The sequence below is a fragment of the Alnus glutinosa genome, chromosome 12 (genome assembly GCF_958979055.1).
Source record: "Alnus glutinosa chromosome 12, dhAlnGlut1.1, whole genome shotgun sequence".
NCBI lineage: Eukaryota > Viridiplantae > Streptophyta > Magnoliopsida > Fagales > Betulaceae > Alnus > Alnus glutinosa.
Genome location: NC_084897.1, coordinates 15,460,244 through 15,478,898, shown reverse-complemented (window position 1 = coordinate 15,478,898; position 18,655 = coordinate 15,460,244). Strand labels below are relative to the sequence as shown.

Sequence of the window (18,655 nt, the reverse complement as noted above, 5' to 3'; positions counted from 1 at the left end):
CAAACATATTTCTTTTATCCTCCAATGTCAAAGGAAAGTTTCAACCTCATTCGCCTCCCAATCCAGAAAGGCTCATAAGAATGTAGGATTCCAATACAGATTCCTCCACCTCTGACCTACCCAAGTACGAAACAACAGAAGCCTCTTTATCCACGGCCCAGGCATGAAAGATCAGCAAACTGATCATGCAGAGGAGAATCTCCACACCGTGTATCATTCCCAAACTCTACCCTCAGACCATCTACAGAGGCACAACCCATAAGGTCTTCCAACTACTACAGTTGTCCAGTAACCCTAATATTTTACCTTGCCTCTCTCCAGGACAAAGAAGCAAAAGATCAAAGATTGGGTAAGTACGCTTTGTGATCTTTGTGCAAATTCAAATTGATGCATAAACTAAGAAAAATATAAAATTATAATAAAACTATTTCTTTTCTTTTAAAAAAGATTAAAAAAAAAAAAAAAAAAAAAAAAGAAAGAAAGAAAAGAGGAAAAGAAAAAGAGAAAGGAAGTAAGACCTTTTTTCTTTTTGATAAGAAAACAGAAATATTATTGAAAGCGTAAAGCACCCATAAAGTACATTGAGTGTATACAAAAGGACCACAAAACAAAAAACTAAAAAACAGGGAAAACCCACCAAAGACGCCCGCAAACGAAAAACCCCACAGGCTGCTCCATCACCCTAAACACCCAAATAAAAAACCCACAAAACAAAAAGACACCCACAAGAAACCTCCCAAACAAACCTCACACGACCATCTACCACTGAAAACTCAAAGGTTTTCACTTCAACAAGAAACCAGCCCACAAAATCCATCTTCGCACCTAAAGCACCGGCAGAAAGAAATCTTATCAAAGGTCTTGGTCGAGGAACTCAGACCAAGACCTTCAGCCAAAAACCACCCCTTTCATACTCAAAGCGAGCCAGACCTGATAACTAACGCGACGCGCCTCCATACGCCACCGCTAGTAAAGAGAAAAGCAAGACCAAAAGAATGGAGGGAGGAAAATCTCTGAGAAAAAGACAAGATGACGATCCGAGGCTGAAAGCTAGCGGGATGCACCTTCACGCGCCACCGCCAGTGGAGGGAGGGAGAGAGTGTGAGAAAGAGGAGAGAAGAGCAGGACAATTGTTGACAATGCTTGAGGGCCAATCTTTCTATATCTATTCCAAGTGTGTTTCAGGCAGCATATATGTGTGCTCAGATAACGTTTTCAGCCTTAGAAAGTAAGACCTTCTAGCGGCCAAAAATAAATTCCAGTAAGGATGGTGACAAAAGACAGTCAAAATGTTCTTGACAGCAAAAGAATATGTTTTATCAGCTGTGGGGATTTCATGATAAGAAGAAAATTTATTTGATAGATATAGTTGCAACACCAAAAAAAAAAAATGACGAGAAAAAAAAAAATAAAAAAATAACAACATGAGAACATTCTCACTTGTCTTCTGCTAGTATTAGGGTCCTTCAGCCCTTGGGATAAAATTGGGATGATCAAAGGAAGTACTCTTTCACCAAGCTTCCTAACAAGCTCACCCAGTGATCGTCCAGCAACCTGCAAGAGCACAATAGTTAATGAAAAGGAAACTTGCAGGTTCTGGCTCAAAGAAAATGGATCGCCAATATTCGAGTGCAAACCTGCCGCCTTTCAGAGGATGATGACGCAAGAGAAGTAATTAGAGTATTCATTAAAACTGGCATAATTTCTTTAAGTGTCTTTGGAGTATTTGCCACAATAGTTTTCCACACGTGTAAAGCAGCCTGAGAGAAGACAAGTTTTGGTTTACAAATGACATATGCAACCAAAATAAAAACTTTGTATCTAGGTCATGTGAAACAAATAATTATGTTGGCTTTTTACCTGACGCACAGATATGCTGACATCACTTCGAACCATATATAATGCAGCAAGGACTTCATTACGCTTATCCCTTCCTAGAACCTCAATGATAGCACGTCCCTGTGCTTCTGTACTAGCACCTTCATCATCGCTACCGCCCTCAAGCAAAGCTTTTCCAGATGTTCCAGCAACCTGAAAGAAATACAGATCGTCTAACATGACAATTCCAAAAGAATTCCCATAAAGCAGTACAGAAAGTAGGTGAGAAGCATATACTTTAAACAAGAGATCACCCAACAGTTCCACAGAGCTCTGACGAATACGCCAACTGTCATTGAAAATACCATCTTCCACGGCTGGCAGGAGAAGAGGTAAAGACCTGGGAAGAATAATAACATTATTAGAATATGAAGAGGAACTTTTTTTTTGATAAGTTAGAATATGAAGAGGAACTTGTAAAATGCAAATAAAACCATCGTGAAAACATTCAGAGATATTCAGCAGATATTCCAAGTTACACAGACTTTCATACAGAAAGAATTTAATCACTCGGGACATAATAACTCAAAATAGGGCTTGACTTTCACTAATTGGAAAAGACTCTAGAATCTTTAAAAGAGCAGACTTAAATATAGAGAAATTAATCACCCATTCATAAAAGGCTTTGACATTCACTATTTCGAAAAGATTCTAGAATCTTTTTTTTTTTTTTTATAAGAAAATTTTATAAAAAAGAGTAAAGCGTCTCTCTGTACGCAGGAAGTATATACAGGAATAGGCAAAGCAGCCCACAAAAAGAAAAAAACCCAACCCTCGAAAACCAAAAACCCTAAAACCCGGACCCTTAAGAAGCATTCCCCGCTACTGCACATGACTCTTGCCTTTCCTATATCGAGTGGACGCACTTACATCACCGTAGTTGATGGAGCTTACCCAATTCAAAATCTCCCTCCTGCCTTTTGACTTCGAGCGCGCAACCGCAACTTCCCGAAAAAAGTCCTCTTCAAAGCCTATTGGCCAAATTACATCCCAAATCTCATCACACTGCTCCCACACAACCACCTCCCTAGATGGATTAAAACCTATTAACCACTTCTGAGATTTGGACAAACCATTCACCCTGAAGTCATCGCCCTTTTCAATGTTAGGGCTAATGCAACCACTCAAGGGGAGAGGGAAACACTATCACCCCATCTTCCTAAACATCCAGAATTGATGATGGCACAACCGACTCTAAAAGCCAGAAATGAGGAGTAGAAACTTTCACAGCCGGGCTCGGGTTGAGAAACCCACTCCGAAAGAAATCATTCTTCGAAATAAATGGCTTAACAATATCCTTCATGGTTTTGTGCCTTCGTGGGTTTTGAGGTTTTCGGGTTTACCTCCTTGTGGGTTTTGTTGGGTTCTTTTGTGGGTTGTTCTCGGGTGCTCCTTTTGGGCTTTAGGGTTTGTTGGGTGCTCTTTGTGGGTTGGCTTTGGTTGTTCCTGGGTATACTCCCTGTGTACTTAGAGGCGCCTTACGCTTTTTCTAATAAAACTTCTTACTTTTTTTTTTTTTTTTTGATAAGTAATTGCAATTTATTCAAAATAAGCGCAGAGATGAGCAACCCTTATACACGAGAAGTATACAAAGGAGCCCCTAAAAGGGACGAACAAAGAATAAATTTAAAAAATCTACATAAGTAAAAACATTCAAGCGATGATGGGACGCTATCCAACTATATAACATATTGCACAACCGCTTCCGTAGCTTCACTATAGATGTCTCTACATCTTCAAAGAGCCGCACATTCCACTTCCGCTAAATACACCACAATAAGCACAGAAGAGCTAACCGCCAAGCTTCTTTAACACGACCATACTCAATCGACGCCCCTCAACTATTCAACAACTCCAACACTGTTTGTGGCATAACCCACTCTACCCCAAATAAAATAAGAATGTAGCTCCAAAAATCCCGGGCGACTTCGCAGTGAAGCAACGAATGATCAATAGACTCCTCACTCTTCTTACTTATCAAAAAAAAAAAAAAAATTCCTTCACGGAATTTGCCACTCCTGCAGAATCCATCATTGGAAGCACTGCAACTGCTTCTCTTGGCTGAAAAACTGACAGGCAACCTCATTACTGCCACAAATTCTACAAATAAATTCTCATCCAACTGCACTAATCTGCCTTTCCTTGCCTTTCGGTATTATTTCTGAAATGGCTTAGATATCGACGACACAAAAAAAAGAATAACGAAGCCTCTCTCCCAACTAAGCCGCCCCTGAAAAAGAAACCAATGAAGGGGCAAATATGGGCTTAGAAGACCCCTCAGGTCTAAGCTGAGGAATCAAACAAGCACCACCGAAGCTGCTTGGCAAAGGAGGAGAGGTACTGAAAGAACCAAACCCAACAACAGAGCTTACCGGAGCTAGAGAAATCTCCTCTGACCTGTGAGAAGCATCCAGAGACACCAAAGACAACACCTTCGATGTCTACAAGGGGGGAAAGACGAACCGTGAAAATGCAGACAACTTGGCAGAATCGACAACTGGATCAAAAACATACCCACCCCCGGAAGTCAACAGACCCAAATCCACCCTAGAAACCGTCAAACGTTGAAAACACTTTGCAGAAATGAGACACGCTTCAAGGTCCAAAACAGGACCCGTAACCTTAGAGACCTCCATCATCTCCTTGAGTTTGGGTTTAGGGATGAATCAGCCCAAAAGAAATCCTTTAATCTTATTGCCCACACCTAACCCAACAAACCGATCCAACTTCCCAACAACCTGACGCACAACTAAGTTGAGCATGACGAGCAACATACTCCATGTACGTAAATTCAAACACGAATTTGTCTTCCTTCAAGAGCCTGCCAAGCCTCAACCAAAGAGACCAGCTTCAAGATTCTTCTTACCCAACAGACGCAGCAGCTTCTCCTTGACCATCAAATCAAGTGGAGGTATCTCCAACACTGAGCAATCCACAACCGATCTCAAAACCTCACAATCTTCATACCTCACTGCCGGAAGGAGATCAATAGCACACAGCTCTGCCAACGTAACCCACAACCTGGTATGATGTAATGGCTCCGACCACACCACCTCCGCGTAGGACGATGGAAAACCACCCACGATGGGCATGACTATCGCATCAGGGCACGAGTCCGACCTCACCACCTCCACAAACGAAGGCCCCATGCAATTCAAAACCATTCCCAGCCTTGGCCCCTCCTCCTTCCCATCCTTCTTCTCCGCCAAAGACAAAGACCCAAACCCACACCCCACCATAGCAAAATGGAAATATTTTGCCTTTCTTAGCTCACCAGAAAATTTGTGCCAGCACCACCCTCCACGACCCTCAAGGATCAGTAGATACCCTCTCTGTCCGCCCATCCCATAAGTTGCCACCTCTAAAAACCAGCCATCTTTGTTCCCACCTCTACACACGATCAGAACTTCATCCCCTCCATGGAAACCTAAAAGAACCTCCATCGTCGACGCTAGCCAAACGGTGCACTGGCTGCATAGGAGGACCTCACCAGAGAATCCTTTCCTCTTTTGTTCCACTCGCAGCATCGACGCCCCATCCAAGACCGAGACCACAAAAGATTTCAACTCCACTAAGAACCTCCTTTCAATCTCAAGGCTCACCTGAAATCAGCTCTCCATGAGATGAAAACTTCAGACACGCCCACCCACTGATCTCCAAGGCACGGACCACACGCGAATGCACGCGCCTTCAGGAGGAAGGCAAGCTGAAACCCTACGACAACACCTGAAGTGCGCTACACACTAAGGCCTTCCAAGGTCCAGCCACAAGATTCTAGGATCTTTAGAAGTTTCAATGCCATTCTAGAAAATTTATAACATGACAATATTTTGCTATCATTCTAGAAAGTTCATTTTCGAGTCCCTTCCAGCTTATTAAATACATTTTTCAAATTAAACAGGCATAGAATATATTCTTAATCATGAATGCATTACTACGTTTCAGTAAACATAAAGAGAGAGAGAGAGAGAGAGAGAGAGAGGGGGGGAAGATATCATGTGAGGCATAAAAATACAAAGAGTTCTTACGTTGTTGCATAATGCTCAACCAGGACATGCCCAGCACCTAGTGCTCCTTCACGTACGGATTCATTCTCATCGGCCAGACCTATAAGAGTATAAGCAGATATCCTATTCAGAAAATAGCATTAAAAACCCACAAAAGAGAGGATGCAAACTAAATATTTTAAGCATAAGAAAAATTCCCAAATGACAGCATACTTACCATCTAATATAGCAGGCAGAACCTGTTGCAAGTAGTTCTGGAATTGGACGCCTAATGACCTTGGCAAAAACTGCATAAATATCCATAACAAGGCAACAATTATAAAGAGCCACTGATGCAAACTATTCTGGCAGTGGTAAAGAGCCATAAAAAATTATGTGTTTACCTTGAAAAGTGTTAAATATCCATCGCGTACAGATGCTCTTTGATGAGAACAATTTCGAATAATATCAGGAAGTACATGCTCAAAGTACACAGTCCCAAGAGCAGCTAAAACCTGGGGATAGATAAACATGGACCTCTTATTACAAAATAATTATGACAGGAGAAAAGAGTCAACTATGTAGCCCTTTCAGAATGGAGCAGCATCTGTATTGGATAGACATCAGATACCAGTACTTCCACTTCCCAACTCTACTCTTATAAATCAAATAATGTCTTCTCTTCTTGATTCGAGAAAGAGTGAGAACCAGAAAAATTTAACTTTCAAAGGCATCTACCGAAAATTTATGCAGTTGACGATCTAGAGTTGATATTATGTTATTGTTCACTAAAATATTATTATTTCAATGATAAAATACCCCTAAAACAAGGGTCTATGCTTGTGTTTCAAAGGGTTCAACACAAGGGTTTGAGAGAGAATGTCACGGTTATAAACTAGATACAAAAAAACAGGCATTGTATAGAACACAGGGCTAGCTGTAAATGGGAATATATGATGTTTCCTATGAGTAGCACATAAATCGGAATACTAGGACTGCTGTATGATGATGGAATACTTTAACAACACAACAAAAAATTGACATGCAAAAAGGTACATATATTTGTTTCACTGTCAAATTATCAAGGAATGCAAAACAATGGAAAATAACAAATGACATTCTTTAACCAATGCAGTTAGGTTGAACTGAATTTTACCAGGCTGTCGAGATACTCAAAAAACAGTTCTACTAATAAACAAGGCCGAAAAATGTGAAAATTATCATAATTTGATCTCAAAATTTCCAAAAAACATCTAAAGATTTCCGTACTCCAAATTTCCAGAAACATCTGATGAATTTCCATATGGCCATATTTCCCATCTTCATAACATCAATTCTAATCTTACTCAAGTTCACTACTTCAAATATCCAACTATTGCCTATATTTTCAACATCAAATCCTGAATCTTAAATTTCAAGTAATTTATTACTATGCAATTTATTCTAATCAGAGGTTATGCAAAAGTAGATATGGACTACAAATTCTGACCTCACTCAACCCTTGAGCAGCTCCGGAGCGCTCAACATTACTATTATCAGATTTAAGTGTATCAAACAACCAGGGAACAAGATCTGGGAAATTTTCTTCTCCCATCCCTCTTATTAGGGATCCAAGGGCCCTTGCTGCAACTGATCTGACTTCTGGAATAGGATCCACCAGAACCTGTTGCAGGGAACACAAAATGAGAAGAGGCTTGCATAGAAAGGTCAGCATGTACAAGTCTAGTTAAGAAGGTACCTTTTTCACTTCAGGAAGGAGCAACCCTATGTAAGGAATCATATCCTTCGGGTCTGTAACTAACGAACACATATTTCCAACAATTTGTGCAGCTTTCTTTTTAGTCTCAGCACTTCTCTCCCTTAGCCCTCTATGTACTATAGGTACCAAAAGCGCAAGTGAAGGAGCATCAATTGAATTAATAAAAGTTGTCTGCAAAGAATCGATAAGAATTTAGAGCAGTTACAAGATAAACGAACCCAAGATGATTGACATCACAGATTTTAAGTTCATAGAGCTTACTTGAAGAAGAATATCTAGGGAATACTTTGTATAGTCATTGGGGTCAGTAAGACCCATTAGAAGAGTAGGGACAAGGGAAGATATTTCCGGATTCTTTATAACACTCCCAACCTAAGAATAGCACAAGAAAATATTAAACCATATAGAAATTAACAGCACTAGAAATTCATAAAACACACTAACATATAAAATTGACAGCATCAATAATTCACAACAAATTATAACCTGTTGAAGGGCCATTTGCCCTGCTGACTGGACTTTGGGATGGGTATCTGTCAAAACCTGCAGTTAGAAGCAAGAATAAAGATTAAGACTACCTATGTTTCTTCCAAAGACGATAAGTCAACAGTCAATTATAAATCACTAACTCAGGTTTATATTTAGACAGACCTCTGTCAGTTTGGGCACAATCTTAGGGAGGCACTGAGATAGTTGTTGAGGAGCACAGTATGCCATAGCACCAAGTAGTTGTACACTACTTTGTTTCGTTCTCCAAGCTTTGTCTTCAAGACCCTGTGCAGATAACATGATTATATAGTCAAATTATAATTTCAGAGAAAAGAAATGACAAGATCAATGCAACACAATTTTGGTACCAAGAGGTACAAAGTAAAAATATTGAGGTTCTCAGGACACATTACGGAGTTCACAACTACCGAGAGGTGTATTAAAATAATGTGGGGGCAATGTAGAGCTCTATCATGGCACCACTACACTAAGGAAGATAGAGCTCATTGTAATTTATTTAGATCGATTTAATTTAGATTTGTTTTCCTTTTAAGTTTATTTAGATCGTGGCCCAGACCATGTCGGAGGTTACCCATGGCCCGGCGACCGCAAGTATTGTTGTCCAATAAAAACCCCTCCAGTGAGGGGTATTCTCTGGAGGGGGTTTCTCAGGCCGAGATCCTCTATTGGGGCTTGTGGCGTTAGTCTGACAGTGCCAGTTTCGCCGTTAGCGCTGGCTGTGAGGGATGATGGGGATTTCCCCTTTCCTATGGAGTCTTTGCCCCCTGTCACTCCTTTGGATTTGGCTCTATTTTGTGCTGAGAATATTTGTCCTATGGTGGGAGTTTCATGTGAGGGGAATAAGGAGCAAACTGTGGCTCTCTTGACAACCATTGAAGAGGGTCATCCTCAGGAGGTTAAGGGTTCTTGCTCTAATCCTAGAGGTAGAAGGGAGCTACTGAACCTAGAATGCTCCATAAAATATGATACTTCAGGCGCGTCCTCTAGGAGTGGGAAACGCAGCAGGGCTCACATTTTTAGCGTTGAGTGCTTCGTGTGGATTTCGAGTACGAGGGTTGTTGGTGTTTGTGGGTTTCGGATTTGAGAGCTTTTGGTGTTTAGTGGGATTTTCTGGGGTGGGTTCTATTTGGTTTGGGTTGTTTGGGTCTTTCCTATGCTCGCTTTAGTTGGATGCTTCCTGTTGTATATTACCAGTGTACTTAGAGACACCTTTTGCTTTAATAAAATTTATGTTTACTTATCAAAAAAAAGTCCATTGAGTCAAGGGTAATTTGATAATTTCATATATTATTGCATGGGGGTCATAATTGCATACCATGATTTTTATCCTTTAAATCTGCATCCCTTTATTTTCCCCCCTTAGCTTAGTTTACTAGTCAAATTAAGACAAATAGTCATGTTAGAAAAGTGAAACTTTTATATATCCCTCGGGTACTCAAAACTTTTAACCTTTTTTTTTTATATAAGTAAATGGATGTCATTGAAAACAAAAGGACGCACCCAAGTGCATAGGAAATATACAAGAAAAACACAATAAATAAATAAAATAAGAAAACTAGCAATGTGAAAACAATCATAGGCAGCTAGGGATGTAATCGAACCGAGTCGAGTCGAGTCGAGTTTTAAAATTTCAAGACTGGCTGGTTTATGAGTCGAGCTTAAATAGTTGAGCTCGAATTCGAGCCGAGCTATAAAATGCGTGTTCAAGCTCGGCTCGTTTAATGCGTGTTCAAGCTCAGCTCGTTTAAAACTCGAACGAGCTTGAACTCGAGCTTGTTGAGAATGATATTGGAGCCGAGCTGAGCCGGGTTACTCGATAAACTCGGCTCAACTAAAGCTCGAGGTAAGCTATTAAATTTTTCAATGTGTGATCAAAGCGGAGTTCAAGCCCGAGTTTGTGAACAACCTACATACTAACTATTAATAACTTAATACGTTAGTTTAACATACTAAATACTATTATCAAAGTATTATAATTAACATGTAATACAATATTTACTTAGCTAGTATATTATATGCTTATTTAGTGTATGTATACATATACATATATATACAAAAAAATAATGAGTAACATATAGTCATTTTTTTTTTTTTTTATAAGAAATAGAAATTTCATTAAAAAAGCGTAAGGCGCCCCTAGCTACACAAGGAGTATACAAAGGAACAACCCAACTAGCCCATAAAACAGAACCCAACAAGACCCTCTAAAATCTAAAATATAATTACATAGATAATACGTCAGTTTATGAACTAACTAGTTAGTATGTTAACTAATACACACACATATAAATATTAAGTAACATATATAACATATATTACTTAATTACTAATATACATGCTTAAATTTATATAACTCATTTTTAGTAATATATAAGAGATATGAACGAACTAAAGAGTCGGACGAACGAGCTAACGAGTCGGACAAACGAGCCGGGCGAGCGATCCGGTCGACCTTTAAAAGAGCTGAGCTCACAAACCCCTATCAAGTTTTATTGAGCGAGTTGGGTATATATCACTTACTAATCGAGCGGGTTTCTACAATAATGAGCGAATTTCTACAGTATCGAACTCGAGTTCGGATCGGGCTAAACCATGCGGATATCGAGCGGGTTGTCAAACGGATTGGTTTATTTACATCACTAAAGAAGAGTAAGAAAAAATAAGGCATTTAGCTCCACCACCGTCCTCTCATTGTCTTCAAAGCTCAAGCCATTCCTTTCTCTCTAAATGCACCACATCAAATAGAGTGGGATTAGGGGTGTAAGATGAGCTCGGCCACTCGTGAACTCAGCTCGATTCGGTTCGGTTAAATTCGATTCGGTCTCGGTTTGAATAATAAATGAGCCGTTCGTGAACACAATAATATGTTCGAATATTAAATGAGACATATTCGTATAAATTCAACTCGACTCGAATAAGCTTATATAAACTCGTATAACTTCATTTTTACAATTTTTTCTTAGTATTATTTTAATTTTGTAATAAGCTAGAACATCTTAAGTAAAAATGAATCATTTTCCTAATATGATAGATATAGCTTGAATTATTGTTGTGAGTTTAATTTTATAGATTTGTGTGTACATAAGTGTGTTTGTGAGTATGTGTGGTTATATGTGTTTGTGTGCACACATGTAATTTGTGCATGTGCGTAATAAATTTATATACATACATATAAACTCGAGATTATATTATTTAAGATTCAAGTTAATTTATTTAATGAACTCAAATGATAAAATTTTAACTAGACTTAATTAATTAATGATTAATATGAATTTATGAAAATAAGTTAATTGAGCAGTTCGTGATAAGATCGAGCTCGACTCGTATTCGAAATAAAATTAAATGAGTCAAGCTTGAACAGAATATTTCTTTTGATGATAAGTTCGAACTCGACTCGTGTTCGAAATAAAATTAAATGAGCCGAGCTTGAACATTCAATATTCGACTCGACTCGGCTCAAATACAGCCCTAAGTGGGATCATCTTCCACAAAGCTTCACTTTGAGAATTACCAATCTTCATTCTCCAACAAGCGCGAAGATCTCTCACATAACCAGGCATTACCCACTCAAGCAAAAAAAGAGTAACATAAGGCACTAGCTACTTTGTGTAGTAAGTGGTGGTCAACGGTTTCACCACTCTTCTTACACAAGCAGCATCAATCTACCAAAATGATTTTCCGCTTTCTTAAGTAGTCCATTGTAAGGATCTTACCTAAAGCGACGGAACAAGCGACAAACGATTTTACATCAAACAACCTTTTCTTGGGAGGGGTTCCAACAAATGTTGTCAACACCATCATGTTTCAACTTTTTTGATAAGTAAGAAGAACTTTATTAGAAAAAGCGTAAGGCGCCCCTAAGTACACAGGAAGTATACACAGGAACAACCAAAGCTAACCCAAAAAAACCCACAACACCAAGGCCCCAAAACACAAAAGAACCAAAACAAGCTACAAAAGAACCCAACTAAGAACAAGACTACCCACTACCTGTCAAGGCACAACAAACGTACAACATGTGTGCCTTGCCTTTCCTACGACTAGAGGGGTAGTTTGTGTCACCATAGTTGATGGAACTATGCAAATTTAGAAGCTCCCTTTTCCCTTTAGACTTCTGACGCGCAAAAAATTGGAACTCCTCTTCCATGGCATCCCAAATAGCCAAAGCCTCCTCCCCAAATCCCCATCCATCGCCCAATCTAAGGGCAAACCATCCCAATAATCATCTTCATCCTCCTCCCACACCACAATCTCCCCGTTATGATCAAAACCAACTGGCCAATTCCGAGATTGGGAGAAACCATTAAAACAAACACTCGAACCGGATCAGAACTCCCCTCACAGCCCGGCCCAATGCCAAATAAAAACCAGGACCCAACTTACGCCACGTCCGCAATCTCGAATTTTCAAAATTCGAACGAGAGTACTTACCCTGCGGACGTACAATCTAGTCTTTGTCCAACAGATCAAGCGGGTGAGACTCCAATGAAAAGCAATCCACCGCCGATCTCGGAACAACCTCTGCACACTGCACCGCCGGAAGAAGATCAAGCTCGCATGGTGTCGCTAACGAAGCCCTTAACCAGGAACAACCATCACCCACTATGAGCATCGTCTTCGCAACAGTGGTCGAATCCGACCTCAAAACCTCCACAAAAGAAGGACCCGTCCACTTTGGAGCCAAGCCCAAAGTCGGCCGAACATCTTCCACAGCCTTCTTCTCCGATGTAGATGAGGAGCCGAGCCCGCCACCCACCGAGACTGAGAAAAAATCTACAACCTTTCTCAGCTCGTCGGAGAATTTAAGCCATCCACACCCTCCACGGCCCTCAGGGATAACAATGGACCCTTTCCGACTGCCCAACCCGAACGTTGTCGCCTCTAAATAGCGCCCAGCTTTATTCCCACCTCTTCAAGCAATTAGGAGCTTCGAACCTTCTCTGAACGACTTAACAAAATCTTGCTGTACCGGGAGACCCAACAACACTTCCAATGTCGACGCAAGCCACTCGGAGCTCTGAGCATTCAAAAAGACCACAGCCAGGAAATTTTTCCTCTTCTCCTCCACCCTCAGCATCAACGCCCCACCCAAAACCGAGAAGGTGAAAGACTTCGACTCCACTAAGAAAGTCTTATCCATCTATGACACCCCCGGGACTATGACAACCAACCCAAAAAAACTACATCGCCGAACAAAGAACCACCCAACGAAACAGATGACCGAAATACAAAGCTAGAGGACCAAGCAGGAGGCTAAGAGAGAGAGAGAATGTGAGAGGACGGAACAGAAATCGAAACCCTAGTTGGACGCGCTCTCACACACCGTCACTAGGTCAGAGAGGAGAGAGAGAGAGGGAATGAAAATGACAATACTTATCAAAAAAATTACTAGCAAAATAGCCCTAGATCGAAAAATGATAAAATGAATTCCAACTCTCAATCATGTGCCGCTCTAACAAATTAACATTCCACGGAGGAGAGCCATTAGAGAACTGAAGATGATCAACCTCGGAAGCATCCTTAAAGCAAGCAATGCTGAACAACTCCGAAAATACAGAATTAAGGGGTCATTCCCAAAACCACACATCGTGCCAAAACCTAATCTTGGATTCGTCCCCCACCTTGAAACAAGAGCCTCTCTCTCATGGGTGTAATGCCACAAGAACTTACCTAGAAGGGCTCGATTGAACATGAGCATATTCCAAATCCCCCAAACGCTACTCAGTGACCAAAGAACATACCTTAGGAAAGCTTACTAGGTAGAATTTGACCTCTTCACCCATACTTCCCTTAAGAAATCCCTTTGTAACTTCTCAATTCGATTGTCAACACTAGCCCGAAGGGGAAACAACGACAAGTAGGTAGGCAAGTTAGACAAAGTGCTCATGAATAAAGTAATCCTACTCCCTTTAGACAAGTACAACCGCTTCCAACCAGCCAAACAACACTCAACCTTCTCAATAATGCCATTCCAAATAGGTTTGGCTTTAAAAGAAGCACCAAAAGGAAGACCAAGGTATTTCATAGGCAAAGACGAGACCCTGCAACCCAAGATTCTAGCCAATCCTTCTATGTTATTAATCAAACCTACAAGAACCAATTCTGACTTCCAAATTGAGCACCAAAAGGTAGACCAAGGTATTTCATAGGCAAAGACAAGACCCTGCAACCCAAGATTCTAGCCAAACCTTCTATGTTATTAATCAAACCTACAAGAACCAATTCTGACTTAGCCAAATTGATCTTCAAGCCTGAGAAAGCTTCAAATCATAAGAACAAGCATCGCAAATGACAGAGTTGATCTAGTTCTTCCCAACAGAAAATTAAAGTGTGATCCGCAAACAAAAGATGAGAGATATCAAACCCAACATTTTCAATCCCCGCAAAGAAGCCAGATAACAAACCCCCACTCACTACAGCAAAAATCATCCTACCCCACAGAAAATCAAAATGACAAGGTCCCCTTGTCTCAAGCCACATGAACTACTAAAAAAACCGGGGGGAGTGCCATTCACCAACATAGAAAAACGCACCAAAGAGATACAATGAGTTATCCATGTACACCAATTTCCCCCCAAAACTACCCCTTAGCATGTACATCAAAAAATCCCAATTAACATGATCATAAGCCCTCTAATCAACATCTCTTTCTCCTACTCTGTTGCTATTTTCTTTTTTCCTCTATATTATACTGTCCTCATACAGACACAACCGGATCCTCTTCTAGCTACTACAACCCACCATCAACTTTCCAAATTCCTATAGAACCCAACACCTTTGACCACCAATTTGCAAACCCAAATCAAAAAATACTAAATGTTTATGTTCACAGCCCTGTTGATAGCAACCACATTTAACTTTCTTTGCTTTACGTCAACCGCAAACCTCTGAACATATCCTCAGGAGTCAGGCCCTTTTGAGGATCTAAAGCCTCATATTTCTAAGCCTTTTTCCACCAATTCAACACTTCAAACTCACTTTCAAATCCTCAATTGGACACTGCCAGAAAATTCCAACAACATTTTCCTTCAAAAATCAAACCCAAAAGATTGCTAAACAATCCACAAACTTGCACCAATAAACCATTACAGCTATTTTTATGCATCAAATGCACCTGAATGGAACTTTAGCCTTTCAAATTTCCAAAAGAAAATCCTAAATTACAAATAATTATTTGTTTGTTGAAAAAAATTTATCTTTGACCCAGATAAGCCCTAGGTCAAACAAACACAAAATCTTATGGCAATCCATTTCACTGAACCAACCTGATATGAAGATAGGGTAAACCAAAATATGTTTCAGCTTCAAGTGATTATACATTATTTTTAATCAAACAGTACTAGACTATCATATACACGAACATAGATACACAAAATTTACATAATAGATATCATTATTCTTAAAACCAGTGCCACCAAAACCTAAGTCTTCAGACAAGTATAGAGAGAAATATGGATGGCATGACAGGTTGAAGATACAATTAATACATACATCAGGGACTCGCATTTTCACTAGCCTAACATTTTTATCCTTCTATTGGAGTTTCAAATACTTATGTTATACCCATGTCAAACTACTATTCTAGCTATCATATAATTTTTTTTCAATTTCTAGCCATAATAGGATTGATCTCTTGCGTATTTTTCAATATATTAAAAAAATAACAGCAAATGAAAAGTGGGAAATTTCAATGTGATTATGAAATAAATTTATACATGTACGTAAAACCACAAGTGATAATAAATGAATAATGAAATAAGCACCTTTAGAAGAGATGGAAGGACAAGCTTCACCCCCTGAGCACTAAGTTGAGACATCATGGCACGAGCAGCACATTCCGCAGCTTCGCGAACTGCCACAACTTGATCAGAGAAAGAAACCAAAAGTAATGGCAACATCTGAATCACATACCTGAATAAGCAGTATATCAGTTAAACAATCTAATTGGGGAACAAATCAATTTTTTGTCCATAGAGAACTGCCTACTTACGGTTCAAACAATCTTCCAAGTGTCTCACAAAGGCACTCAAATCCCAGTAAAGATCCTTCACGACATTTTGCGGAATTCCTGTATTTAAAAAGATATGCCAGATCAATAACAGGAAATTTTATTGCCTTCAAATTATAAAGACTTGACTTCTGAAAATTCACTACAACTGCAGTCTCCTATCATATGGCCAACAAAACTGTCAAAATAAAAAGGACCAAAATTGCAAATCAAGAGAAAGGTAACCCACTATATGAGTATATATTATGACACTCATGTCTTGTAAGTAATCAATATGGGCAATACTTGGAACACTTTTAACCCATGAACCAAATTACATGGTCCTAATATAGGAGGTTCTTCTAGGAACCAACATAATACAGCTTGATCAACGTATTCAATTAGTTGATGCAACCTAAATCGAACTGCACCTTAGTCGTTCATAAAACTACTTAAAAATAACAGGAGTAAAAAAAAAAATCAGCAAATTCCGTAAACTTATACTGAAAGAGATGCACATTTTTGTTTGCAAAAAGAAACATCCAAGAAAGGTGCTCTTTAGGGTGGCACAAACTAACCAATTGCTTATTCATTTGGCAGCACTATTTTTAAAATGAGGCTAACATACTAGATGCTTCCCCAGAAGTTTCAAATACTTCATAAACACCTCCATTAACTCAAAGTATAATTTTTAAATTCCAAAATTTGGAGACATCTTAGATATCTTTGAATAAATATCAGGTACACCTTGAATATTACTCAATATATTTTTTTTTTTTTTGTATAGAATAGGAATATAATTATAAACGAAAAATTCAAAACATATGAAAGAATTACGCCGTATGTCTGAACTAACATTTAGATTAAGAATGCTTGCATGATTAAACTATTATAACAATGGAATGTCTAAAATGTAAGATATATAATATTAAATATTTTAAAGTAAAAACAATAGTATCCAAATTAAATAAAACATGAAGTATTAGGCCACCTACAATACAAATGAAGAAACAGTTGCAGCTAACCTGTCCAAAAGACCTTCCTGTAGTACAGCCACAATACCATACTTCTTCAAGGAAGAAATTCCAAATCCCTTAACCACCCCAGCAAGTCCAAAAGCTGCTCCACGGCGTTCCCCATACTTGTCGCTCTTCATCAATTGATCCAACAGCAAAGAAACTAGAGTCGTTGCATTATCCTAACGCAAGAAATAAAAAATAAAAATAAAAAGTTGGTTAAAGAAAAAAAAAATTCGGTCGTACCAAATACAAAGGTTTAAATCATTATATCAGAAATATTGACCTTTGGAGTAACAATAAAATGATAAATTTAGACTGAACAGAATTTGATGTTTAAAAAATTACGACCTGAAAAGTAACAATATCACCCTAGTGACATTTTACTGACCTGTTCAAGCACCAACACATATAACCCAGACACTGATTTAGGTAGTGAAAGCCATGGCACAATTTTTTCTTCTTTCTGAGCACTTTTGTTGGACATAACTAACCATATCACTACTCATTACATTACCTAAAGACCAGGCAAAGCTATCAATTAAGCACAGGCAGCAACAGCTAGTCATGAAATGTTTTTCCTTTTTAGCAAGTCAAGTTATGCCATGTAGTGACTCATAAATGAAACACTAAAAACTTTCCCGGTCAACAGGAAACAGTATTTAGTGGTACGTCGATCTTTTAAGAACATCTAACTTATCAGACTTAACCGCATAAGAATTAACCAGGAAAGTTAAAGACTTCAAATACTATCTATAATCTCCCTTTTGACATACTTGCTTTGATTGCATTAATGGAGATAGGCACGCAGAGACTGCCCGTTGAACAGCTTCTGATGGAGTGTTTAACACATCCAACAACTTCTCAACAACAGCATGAACCTTAGGATCATCCTGTTCAAAAAACATTTTTTTTAATGGTCTGGGTAAGTCTTTCAAAAACCAACTTATTGCAACTAAAGCAGAAAACCGGAGGGGGGGAATGGAAGAAGATAGTAAGCTTCACACCTTTGCCAAATGTTTGGCCAAAGCTCCAGTGAAGATAACCACACCCTCACGCACCAAATCATATTTTTCTTCATCTGATGCCTAAGAAAGGAAAAAAACAAAAGAATTGTATTAGATGTTACAAAGGTTCTTAATTGCTTTTATATATGATAGCTGTTATTCCTCCTGCCACTCAAAGTACAAGTAGTATTAATGATATGGCAACATAAGCATAGATCCAGTTGCTGATTGAGCAAAAGCATTTCTAATAACATTGCACCGTAAGAAAAAAATATATATATAAAAATAAATAAATAAATAAATTCTAATCACAAGAACTAACCGTTTTGTTTAAGTAGTTCTCAAAAATTGGAAATAACAATGACACATTCTCTCTCCCATGCTTGTCAATAATCAGAATACCAGCATTAATCATTCTACCCCGAACATCTGCATTAGGATCAGCCTGCATAACCAAAAGCATCTATTTAATATACATTTTCGCTTATGATAAAAATACTTCTAAGATTTAA

General features: G+C 38.9%; 1 protein-coding gene across 1 annotated transcript in view; it reads right to left on the bottom strand.

Moving 5' to 3' along the window:
• The window catches only part of LOC133851855 (protein ILITYHIA), a 67,956-nt gene that overhangs the window by 10,743 nt on the left and 38,558 nt on the right, over positions 1-18,655 (bottom strand). Inside the window, exons 25-42 of the mRNA XM_062288453.1 lie at positions 18,466-18,588; positions 18,144-18,224; positions 17,913-18,029; positions 17,146-17,318; positions 16,124-16,201; positions 15,897-16,044; positions 8,275-8,397; positions 8,110-8,166; positions 7,885-7,995; positions 7,603-7,794; positions 7,354-7,527; positions 6,269-6,379; positions 6,103-6,172; positions 5,907-5,985; positions 2,116-2,218; positions 1,861-2,031; positions 1,638-1,760; positions 1,441-1,554 (exon numbers count right to left, since the gene is read on the bottom strand). Of these exons, the coding sequence (XP_062144437.1) occupies positions 1,441-1,554; positions 1,638-1,760; positions 1,861-2,031; positions 2,116-2,218; positions 5,907-5,985; positions 6,103-6,172; positions 6,269-6,379; positions 7,354-7,527; positions 7,603-7,794; positions 7,885-7,995; positions 8,110-8,166; positions 8,275-8,397; positions 15,897-16,044; positions 16,124-16,201; positions 17,146-17,318; positions 17,913-18,029; positions 18,144-18,224; positions 18,466-18,588 (2,148 nt within the window). The remainder of the gene's footprint in view (positions 1-1,440; positions 1,555-1,637; positions 1,761-1,860; positions 2,032-2,115; positions 2,219-5,906; positions 5,986-6,102; positions 6,173-6,268; positions 6,380-7,353; positions 7,528-7,602; positions 7,795-7,884; positions 7,996-8,109; positions 8,167-8,274; positions 8,398-15,896; positions 16,045-16,123; positions 16,202-17,145; positions 17,319-17,912; positions 18,030-18,143; positions 18,225-18,465; positions 18,589-18,655) is intronic.